The sequence below is a fragment of the Oryza brachyantha genome, chromosome 2 (assembly GCF_000231095.2).
Source record: "Oryza brachyantha chromosome 2, ObraRS2, whole genome shotgun sequence".
In the NCBI taxonomy this organism is placed as follows: Eukaryota; Viridiplantae; Streptophyta; class Magnoliopsida; order Poales; family Poaceae; genus Oryza; species Oryza brachyantha.
The window spans coordinates 217,087-228,599 of NC_023164.2; the positions used below are offsets into that span (position 1 = coordinate 217,087).

Sequence of the window (11,513 nt, forward strand, 5' to 3'; positions counted from 1 at the left end):
GAGGACGACGACGCAAGGTAGGTTGGTAAACATGCTTGATCGAGGCCTTGCATAGCACTGTCACCCGACCGACGTGGTGGGGGGAGGAGACAACTTGAGGGGTGACCTTCGGCATGGATGGCAAGAGGCAGCTTACTAGGCATCGACGTGGAGTGGATGAGGCGACATGTAGAGATGGCAACGGGGACCCATGACCCGAGACCCGATGGTTATTTACTCTATTAGGGTACGAGTACGAACTAAATATATTACCCGTGGGTAAGTAATCGGACAAATAGCTTCACCCGATGGGTACGCGGGTATGGAAACGTTCTTATGATCCCCATACCCGTTTAAAATAAATACCCGCAAGTTTAAATATGCGTCATGGCCTAATATTAAATTAGCTTAGCTCAATTAACCAAAACCATAGGTATTTAAACAATTCATACATTTTCCACTACGCTATATGAATGTATGATGTCTTTAGTATCTAGTGTCTATTGTAATATACTGTATGAAAACTATGTAATTTAGATTGTTTTAAACTGTTGCGGGTATATGGGTAACCCGACGGGTAAGGTTTACCCACGTGGGTATGGGTATGGGGAAATTTTCCTACTCGTGATGGGTATGGGTATTTTGATGGTACGAAATTTTGTTGGTGGGTATGGGTCTGGGATATCAATACCGGATGGGTATTTACCCATTGCCATCTCTAGCGACATGTGACTCTTTATCCTTGCCTCCGCCCTCGCTTCCTCACGGGTGGAAAGTTTCCCCAGTCCTCATTCCTGTAGGGGTGGATTCCCATAGAGTCCCTGACCCTAGGAATGGAATTGCCAAACCTAGCCCAATCTAAGATGTCCCTTGGCCATATCCGAAAAAGGAGGATGATGGGCAACGATAAAGAGGAGGGGGTCCAATATGGCATAAGGAAGTGGCGATAGTAAGAGAACGTTCGCAATGGGGTGGTGTAGATGGATCGTCTCCTCTCTTTCTCCACGTGGAGCTCCTTCCCTCGGTTGCGAGATCCATAGGCAGGCTAGAGGTAACTTTCGGTCTACAAGGGAGGCTTTGCCCGTCGAGGTGAAGTTACCCACCCCAAGCTTTCCTTGGCCGGATTTAGCGATGAGGCAAGTGGGCGGTGGGACGAAAGAGGTATAAGCGGTGCCAAGGGAGGGTGATGACGGGGTTGAGAGCGTTGATTACAGGGTGCAACGACGGGCCTATTAGAGACAAGACTGGAAATAGGTCAATCAAGAGGTGTCAGTTCAATATAATATAGATCACTTGCTACCAGGTCTGTATAGACGATGGAGCACAACAACATAGTTACAGGTGGTCAGGCTAACAACATTTCAATGCATCGACAATGACAACGCCTGATAGCACTGTACCCTTTTTATAAGACTATCAAAATACCTTCCTCTCACTCTCGTAGTGAGAATCTGTGTTAAAACTATCTATCTAGTACCGTAACCTTTACGGTGGTTTCATTGGTTTTGACTCCGTCTCGAGGTGTTGGCCTAAAGACAATCAACACGCATAATTGATCGACTTAGTGTTATGCTCATCTCTTAGAGGTCACTGGTTGTGTAATTGACATGCAGATTATAGGCATATGCTACGGTATACAACTAATCTCAACTATCCTCGATAGCTATACATTTTTCTTGTTTATTTCTTCCATCTTAATGGATGGTCATCCTTATGTCATCTTAACCAATATTTTTTTTTCTTGTCTCACTCCTTTGGCCACGAGTCATAGTATTTTATTTTAGCTCTGAGTATTATATTTTCTCCTAAAGCAAAGTGTATGGATATGGTATATTTTAGTTACTATTATTAAATTTATTTGAGGAAATTGTTACTCATGCATAACAAATAAACAGCAGAATTATTATCAGTTAAATAGTGGTATACGGTATACGTACTCCATACACAATCGTAGGTATACGTATTTTATACTGCGAGCCGTGGATAAGGAGGGAAAAGAGAAGCGAGAGTGAGAAGCGGCAGCGGCAATGGCGGCGCCTCCCTTGCTGAGCCACAGGCTGCTCTTCCTCTCCTTCCCCAACACGCCGGCGCCACAGCTCGCCCCCAAGCCGGCCTCCTCCTCCTCCTCCACCGTTCGCGCCGCTTCCAACGCCCCACCTCCTCGGGACGGCGCCGGGCCCGCCGCACCCTCCCGTGGGGACCGCTTCCTCGGGAGCCAGCTCGCCGCCGAGGCTGCCGCCCGCGTCCTCGCGCCGGAGGACGCCGAGAGGCGCCGCCGCCGCCGGGAGAAGCGCAAGGCCCTCGCGCGTAAGCCCTCCGGCGCCGCCTGCTACGGCTGCGGCGCGCCGCTGCAGACGGCCGAGGAGGCCGCGCCCGGCTACGTCGACCCGGCCACCTACGAGCTGGTAATCAATGTTCTTTCTTCTCCGACGATTACTGCTAGTATATCAGGATTCGAGCATATATGAGACATAGGCATTTACTAGTACTCTATGCATGCGAGCAGAAGAAGAGGCATCATCAGCTCAGAACCGTGCTATGTGGGAGATGCAAGCTCCTGTCTCATGGACACATGGTGACTGCTGTCGGTGGCCATGGGGGCTATCCTGGAGGAAAGCAGTTTGTTTCTGCAGAGCAACTCAGGGAGAAGCTCTCCTACCTTCGTCATGAGAAAGCTTTGATTGTTAAGCTGGTAATTCATCTACATGTCCTATCTGTCTGTCAAACGCAATGGCTGATACATTCTCTTCTTGGCACTCATTTTGGCGGTTAAATGCAGGTTGACATAGTTGACTTCAACGGAAGCTTCCTGGCACGTGTGCGTGATTTTGCTGGTGCTAATCCTATTATACTAGTGATCACAAAGGTGTGTGTTTTACATACTGCATGCGCACTTGTGTTTCAGGACTAATTGCTGTTGTCAGCCAATTAAATATGCTTCCTTTTCTGATGGAATAAAGCGGATTCTTGTTTAGGTCGATCTTCTTCCTAGAGATACAGACTTGAATTGCATTGGCGACTGGGTTGTGGAGGCAATTGTCAAGAAGAAGCTCAAGTAAGACTATTTTCCCCCTCTTCCCTCAATCACCTGCATCAGGTTTTCCGTTTTGTCAAAACGGAAATTGAGTGTGCTGCTTGGCATCTGTAGCGTACTTGGTGTCCATTTGACAAGCTCAAAATCACTGGTTGGCATCACTGGGGTTATATCAGAGATTCAACAGGAAAAAAAGGTCAGCATTCAAGAGTATTTGTTTTATCGGTTATACTATGCAAACATGTTCCCGTCCATTCTCTTTCCTGCAGTTGTGTTAGGCAATTGACTAGTTTTCTAGCCTCGACTTCCCTGATTGTTATATGTTTCACAATCCTGATAACAATGTTCTTTTTTCTTTATTGTTAGGGCCGAGATGTATATATACTGGTAAGCACCAAGTATCCTACACCTCATTTTTTTTTCAGTTCTTTATGAATTCTTGTGATTTAGAGTTTTAGGTGGACCACTGTGTTATCCTTTTGATGAATTCTGTTGGACACAGCTTGTTGCCATTTGTACAAACTGTACACGATGCATTCATATATCATATCACTGTGAGTAGTTTGATGCTTAATGATCTAATATTGGATACCGGTTCTTTATTTAAGTAATAGTATATGAAAATCGAAAATTGGATGTTACCCACCAATTAACATGTGTAGACCCACAGATAGTTTATTCATATTCTCTCCCTTGCTTTACATTACGCTCACTGAATGATAGAATCTTGTAATTCATAGAGCCTCAAACAATATGAGCAATATGTCTGCTTGTCAGCTATTATATTTATGCCTTATGAATTTCATAAACCATTTCAGGGTTCAGCAAATGTGGGGAAATCTGCATTTATCAGCGCTTTGTTAAGTATGTCCTTACCAATCTTAACTAGTATTGTATTGTCATATGCCCTTTCAAACTATTGCTCATTTCATTTGCTCCTATGTTTTCATTACACTAATATATAGAGGGCCTAATTTGTAGGGACGATGGCATATAAGGATCCAGTGGCTGCTGCAGCACAAAAGTACAAGCCAATACAATCTGCTGTTCCTGGAACAACCCTTGGTCCTATTCAGATTGATGCATTTCTAGGAGGCGGGGTATGATACTGTTTGTTACTCTGTTTGTCTTTAGTTTTGAGATTTATATGTACTATTTTCTTGTTAAGTTGCCGTACCATCTTTATTGATGTAGCTATGCTGAGCTCAAATGTTCTCTTCTATATTGCTGACATGCTGAAACTAAATACTTCTCTGATACATGACATACTATATTATACTTCTCTGACACATTGGCACATGAAGAGACTACGATAATCTCGAATATATATATGCAGAAATTATATGATACGCCTGGAGTCCATCTTCACCACCGTCAAGCAGCAGTTATCCATGCTGATGATCTGCCTTCTCTTGCACCACAAAGTCGTTTAAGGGCACGGTGTTTCCCTGTATGTATTTTTGTCAGTGGTGCACATGTTTCTTTCTCAAAACATGCACACTAATCCTTTCTTCAGAATATAATGTTATGTTCAGGCTAATGATACAGATGTTGGATTGAGTGGGAATTCGTTATTCTGGGGTGGACTAGTCCGTATTGATGTTGTCAAGGTGCCTACTTGAGCCCAACTTCAATTCTAAGAATTTCCTATCATTTCTATTTCTTCACTCTAATCGTAGCCACTAATTGTTAATGAACCATTCAACCTAGGCTCTTCCACGCACACGATTGACATTCTATGGTCCCAAGAAACTAAAGATTAATATGGTCCCGACCACAGAGGCAGATGAGTTTTACAAGGTATGTGCTTGCATAAAAAAAAACATCTGTTTGCAGCTAATGATTTACTTCTGCTAGGTTCTTCTACTTAGGAAGCACCAAGCTACCGAGAAAACATTTTGGTCTCGAAATTCAAATCACAATTCTGACTTGAATTTTTTAGATATATTTCCCTTCAAATAGATATGCTGATATATCTTCCATGCCGTCCACATCAATTCTCACATGAAAACCTCTGTGGATATATCATAACTACATCTATTTGCCACCATTCATGTTTTCTATATCTCTATTTGTCTCAAAAAATAAGTATCATGTAGCATGCAAATTTACCAAAACTGACATGCCTTTTGTTCTCTGTGCTAAAAACCATATCTTGTAAAAATGGGATTTTTTTACCAGTTTTTTTATTTAACCTTTTCAGAGCGAAGTTGGAGTTACATTGACTCCCCCATCTGGCAAAGAGAAAGCTGAAGGATGGGTTGGCCTTCAGGGTGTGCGTGAGCTGCAGATAAAATATGAAGAACTTGATAGGTACTCCAACTCTTTGCAACTAACACCGAAGCCATAGCTTCAATGATTCATCTAGCGTACAGTATATGAAGAATATGGGGTTGTGTTTTGTCTGAGCAGCTGCTTTCATATATTATTGACGTTTGAGGACATCTTCTGTTGTGCAGACCTGCTTGTGACATTGCAATTTCTGGGCTCGGGTGGATCGCGGTTGAGCCGCTTGGCGTGCCATCAAGCAATTCAGATGAGAGTGCTGAGGAAGAAGACAATGAGAGCGGCGAACTGCATTTGACAGTACATGTTCCCAAGCCTGTTGAGATCTTTGTCCGACCTCCATTGCCGGTTGGTAAAGCAGCATCGCAATGGTATAGATACCAGGAGTTGACGGAGGAAGAAGAGGAGTTGAGACCAAAATGGCATTACTGATGCTGCATTTGTTTACCTACAACAACAGCATTTGTGTATTCGTGTAGTCCAAATAGAGCGGAGTTGTCAGATGAGGTGATAGCGATGACAGTTTTAGGATAAAGTGGTTGAAAGTTTTAAGTGATTCTGGAATAATATTTTGTCACTTTCAAGAAAATGGAAGGAAATCTTGGATGATCATCTCCCTAAACATATATACCATATTCTGAATTTCTAATGCCTAAATAATTCCATATGTCGCGAAAAATTATGCCTGAATATTTGGCCAATGCCCTGCCCCTTCTACGGCACGTTCTTCTAGCTTAGCACTCGTAATGTGTGTTTGCGTTTACAATGCGTATGCCTAGAATGCGTATTCAAAGTCAGGAGGCGTATTCTGGGAAGCCAGAAAGCGCCCTGTTGGTCGTTTCCTCCTCCGGTCCACCGGATTCCGACGAGACGCACAACAGAAGAGACCCGCACAATCATGACCGACGGGCCCGCGAGCTCCGGCGACTCGCCGCCGGCGACGCACCCGGACAGCGGCTCCATCTCCTCCATGGTCGCCTCCTCTGCCGCCTCCGCTGCTGCTGCGGCCGCGGACCTCACCCGCCGAGGCGAGGTCTTCGGCGCCGATATGGCCGCCGCCGCCAGGGCGGCCATCGACACCGCCAGGGCGGCCATCGACACCGCCATCGCCCATTCTCAGTCGTCCGCCATCGCCGCCGCAGAAGCCGCCTCCTCGGCCAAGGCCAACGCCCTCGCTGCCTTCCCTGGCCTCACCCACACCGCAAAGGTGCCGCCTTTCTTGCCCCATTCCCCGCTCGCTCCGATCTCACCAAATTTGCTAACGCTCCAACGCTTTCCCCCTCTAATCTTAGGAGGAGTTGGAATGGATAAAGAACGAGTACGCGTCTCACGAGCAGGTGGTGTTCGACAAGATCAAAGGTGCCTTTTTCTTGTTACGTCGTAACTCAGAAACTAGAAATTTACGCATTGATGTGTAATGTCGGTCTGTTCTTTATCTCTAATAATCGAAATTTGATTGCTTATACTTGGTGTTTTTTATTCTTGAATTCGTGTTGTGCTTTTGATGTTTCATCAAATATTGAGTTCTCAGTTGCCATGTTTGCAGAGGGTGTCATCATGGCGATCGAGCATCCGGGGATTGCTGCAGGCTCCACCGCTATTGCTGGAATCGTGCTGTTCAAAAGTAATATGTTTCCTGGAAACCATTTGCTTTGCAGTGATATACTGGACAAGTTTCAGCTGTTTGTACTAGAGTTTAGTTGGTGGCTTGCTTTACATTCACAAAGGGATACTTACTTCTGGAATGCTTTACACATGGTACAGTTTACATGATGTGAACATGTACCTGTTGGTATCATATGTCAAAACTGCATTCTGTTATGTAACACCAATTGCTACAGTTTACATTAAGGAATACTTACTTACTTAGTGTTTCTGTAACAACAAAAGTAAGCTTTTGGAATCAATCTCTTAACAGTCCATTTACAACTGATTAAAATGTACTAATACCTATTTGGGCTATTAATTAGATCCAACCTAAACATCATGAGTAGATAATTTGTCAGTTCAAACTGTTTTATTATAATCGCCACATTGCTCTGATGATTGGATTTCGTTAATTCTATAATAATATCGAGAAGATCAGTTTCAAATCATCAGCTTACACACTATAGAGCTAGCTGCCTAGCATCTGATGGAAGTATGGCACAAGGACGGTGATGCAATGGAAGTTTGCACCCTCGTCGTTTCGCTTATAATAAGCATAAGCGAAACAGCATATTGGCAGTTAAAAATAATTTGTCGGCAAAACTTTTATATACGTGTTGTTATCGTTCAATAAGCAAATGATGTAAAATAAGCTACGATGAAAAAAATACCAAACAAAGTTAAGCTCTAAAATTCAAATGTCGCCATATTCTTATATGAATTTGCCAAAAGGATGAGGCCCTTGATCTGTTAATCTGTTATTGTTTCAAGAAGCTAAAATGCCAGACCTTTTCTTATATACCACTAACATTAGTGTGACTAAATGTGTTGCAGGGCCAAGGAGCTACCTGATCCAACGAGTGCGGCGCATATTTGTAAGCAAGGAGGTAAGCACTGACTATCTGTTTAGCTAGCACATTTTGTGAATTCTTGATATTGCTACTTCCTACCTGCCTACCTCCAAGTCTCGATAGTTGCATCCACCATTTTCCTTACAAACTATCATGTCCTTACTACTCGCTGACTAGATTCACAATCCACACCTACTGGATATAATGCTTTAGTGCTAATTATTACTGTCATGACCATTTTGTGATACAATCTTTGTACCGAAACAGAGTGAAACACAAATTCGTATAAAAACCAGCATAGAAAATAATTTCATTAAGTTCATGCATTCTACCTATATTCATCCAAAAAAATTGCAGGGTTGATTTTCTTTAGAATGAATAGAGCTTATGTTGATTGTATTACATAAGTTTCCAAATTGCAGACCCTACTTTCTGGCATTCAAGCTGAGGTGAATCACATGCGACAAACTGTCAATCTTGTGTCCAATGAAAGCCAAAAGTTGCTGGTATATTTTTTATTTTTTATAAAAAAAAACTGAACCATCTGTTGTCAAACTGGACATTTTGAGTTCAACAATTCTTCATGGCTGATTTATTGCATATGCAATTCAGGATAGAGCAGCAACCGCTGAGAAAAGATTTCAGAAAGGATGGAATACACTCAGGCAAGCCTCCTTTTCAAAACCTTTTACCTTTATTTTTGTCTTCCCTTTTCTAGTACAACGTTGAACTTGCTTACTTATTTCAGGGAAGAGGGGCATGCTATTCAAAGTGAGCTGAACCAGATAAGTGATATTGAAAAACAAGCAGTAGGTGTGTAACAATTTCTTGTGACATCCCCTTTTTTTTGTCAATTGAATTTTAGAACAGGCATTGCCTCATCTTGAATTTTTCATACGATGAGCTGTGTCCTATTAGGTCTGAAGAACATTCTTGATCAGCTTCCCAAAGCACATGCATCTGAATTTCGATCAGAGGTCAGTTTTCCTTTTCCATGGTATGGAACATACCAAACACTTTTATCATAAACCAGTTTTACACCAAGATACTGGTATTTTGATGGTGGGAGTTCTGTGATGTTAATTCATAGCAAGGTTAATTTTTAATTGCAGATATCTGTCCTAGCTTCTCAGGTGAAGGAGAAGAGAGTACTTAATAATACCCTCTCGAAGATTGTGAACTATGGTGTCCCTATCTGACTGTCCAAACTCAGCTTCATCTCCTGTACTTTTTTTTATCAGTGAAGAGATTCTGAATACATGAGTGAATCTTTTACTTTATACTAGCTGGGAAAGAAAATAATATGGTTTATCAGCCTTGAAGAAGTGTAAACGTGCCGCTGGTGCAGCAGCAACATGACATTTTGTAATGTTTTGCGTCATATATAGGGCATTCATTCCCTGTTGCTTTGTCCATTGATGTGAAATGGACATATTGTGTCCACATTCCCTGCAGTTAATCCGAATTATGTTTTTTCAAGTGTAATTTTGTGCGAGCCTCCATGAGTTTCAAAGCGGTAAAGTTGAACCCGTTTATTTTTATTTGATCAAATTTGATGAATTGGTTACCGATTCTCTATACTGTACGATACGATGGATATGCTTACCATACAGTATGCAATCTGAGTTGTAAGATTTGTAGATTCAAACTGCAGCCAGAGGCACCACACATTAGATGGAGAGATTTTTGTAGTTTCAGTTGCATTCAGAGTTATCATCTGTATCACAAGCATAGTAGCAGAAGAGAAATTCTGCAATTATTTAAGATTTCATATATCCTCTCTAGAACTTAGGCTAGGCCTTGTTTAGTTTCCAAAATTTTTTTCCAAAAACATCACATCAAATTTTTAGACACCTAAATAAAGCATTAAACATAGATGAACCAAAAAACTAATTGCACAGTTATGAAAGAAATCTTGAGACGAATCTTTTGAGCCTAAGTAGTTCGTGATTAGCCATAAGTGCTACAGTAATCAACATGTGCTAATGACGGATTAATTAGGCTCAAAAGATTCGTCTCGCGGTTTCCAGGCTAGCCGTGAAATTCGTTTTTTCATTCGTGTCTGAAAACCCTTTCCGACATCCGGTCAAACGTTCGATGTGATGTTTTTACCAAAAAATTTTGACGACTAAACACCACCTTAGTGCTTTTACTAATTTGTGGAGGAAACTTTTCTGTAGGATTATTTCCATCCAAGCAGATGAATGCAGCAGTACATCTAGTCGGGGGGAAGCTTGACAAGGTAGGCTAAAGCGTATGTGTGTTGGCTATCATATTCACTATGATAACTACATGTGTGGATAAGCTAAAGGTTGTAGGGGTGATTGTTTTGCTTTTTCATAAAAACTCAACTAACATATGTGTAAACGAAAAATAATTTATGAATAAAATTTTTATATATGTATTCTTATCCATCTAAAAGTTATGGTTGTAAAAGAAACTTTGATGAAAAAACAGAAAGTCAACTCTAAATTTAAGGTTGAAAATTTAAATTTTGACATATAATCATAAGCAGAAACAAAAAGACAAGCACACTTTATTTTCCAAATATCAGATAATCTAGCAACAAGAAACCCAATGCTGTAGTGACATCTAAGAAACAAGGGCCTATAACCGTAGGCGAATTTGATACCATGGGATGGTGCAGAACATGCACTTTTTTCCGACGCAGGTTTTATAGTTGGCAGAAAAACAGTGCACAAAAATGCTATACTTCTATTTCACTCAGTTGTAAAAGTATCCTCTTTTAAATTTTCAGCGGAAGTAATATTAATGGGCATGATTTTTCGACATGGATTAATATCATGTTTGATGACCATATTGTGAAAAGTCGACCTTTCCTCTGACCATTCTCTAACCATTCTGTATATGAAACCTCGTTCTATTGGTATACTATGTTTACTTGCTTATTTTTATTTGGATATCGGTTGATTCCGTGTGATTGTGATATCTGTGTTATGTCACTACAATAGTGTGATATCTGGTTGAGGAGAAAAAAATATTTTGTTGATCACTTTAATAGATAGCTTAATATCATATAAACAATTTTATGGACCATTATAGAATCAAATTACTAATTATATAAATTTATTGCAGATGGCTAGACATATAAGGTAGAGAAATTGTAACTTTTGTCACTGACAACTGTTCGATTGTACGTTTTGCCATCAACAAGTGAAGTTATAGGAAATTATATTGTATTAGTGATTTCGTCTATGAAATGCAACCACCATTAGATCCGTTGATTACACTTCATTAGCATGAACTATTTTTTTCTAAATGCCTAAGATGCACTAAAAATCTAGGTGGAACTGAATGTTTCATTAGATCATTATATAATACACGTGAAAAATGATCTTTCCCAACACCTAACACAAGACCACTAGAATGAAGGGGGTGGTATTTTATTGACAAAATTGCTTCTACGGTGATATTTTCTGGTGACAAAACATAGACTCATGTGCTTGTCGTTGGTTTGAATTTGTCTATAAACTATAACACGAGTTGTTGGTAAATTATGTAAAATGCCATATGTGTAACAATTTGCTATAACATTGTTTATTTCTCCAAATGCCTTTTTAGCTGAATTGGACAAATAGTCAGATTCCGACTTCGATGCATATGTTGGATTTGGACTGAATTCCAATCCTGATATACCATAACTGTCGAGAAGCTTAAAATGAAAAGAAAAACCATAAGGATAACCCTACAGTATT

At 40.9% G+C, this 11,513-nt stretch overlaps 2 protein-coding genes across 2 annotated transcripts; both read left to right on the forward strand.

Moving 5' to 3' along the window:
* Window positions 1–1,940: 1,940 nt before the first annotated feature.
* Window positions 1,941–5,969, forward strand: LOC102721991 (putative nitric oxide synthase). Its single transcript, XM_040520734.1, has 13 exons — window positions 1,941–2,384; window positions 2,486–2,671; window positions 2,759–2,845; window positions 2,955–3,034; window positions 3,128–3,209; window positions 3,380–3,400; window positions 3,832–3,877; window positions 3,995–4,113; window positions 4,350–4,463; window positions 4,549–4,623; window positions 4,724–4,813; window positions 5,217–5,326; window positions 5,473–5,969. The coding sequence occupies exons 1-13, from the start codon at window positions 2,007–2,009 to the stop codon at window positions 5,729–5,731; spliced, it is 1,647 nt and encodes a 548-aa protein (XP_040376668.1). The 5' UTR covers window positions 1,941–2,006; the 3' UTR covers window positions 5,732–5,969.
* Window positions 5,970–6,147: 178 nt separating this feature from the next.
* LOC102701052 lies at window positions 6,148–9,210 on the forward strand. The gene is made up of 9 exons (XM_040520735.1): window positions 6,148–6,506; window positions 6,592–6,658; window positions 6,846–6,923; window positions 7,781–7,833; window positions 8,220–8,303; window positions 8,410–8,462; window positions 8,546–8,610; window positions 8,716–8,774; window positions 8,910–9,210. The coding sequence occupies exons 1-9, from the start codon at window positions 6,198–6,200 to the stop codon at window positions 8,994–8,996; spliced, it is 855 nt and encodes a 284-aa protein (XP_040376669.1). The 5' UTR covers window positions 6,148–6,197; the 3' UTR covers window positions 8,997–9,210.
* The last annotated feature ends 2,303 nt before the right edge of the window (window positions 9,211–11,513 follow it).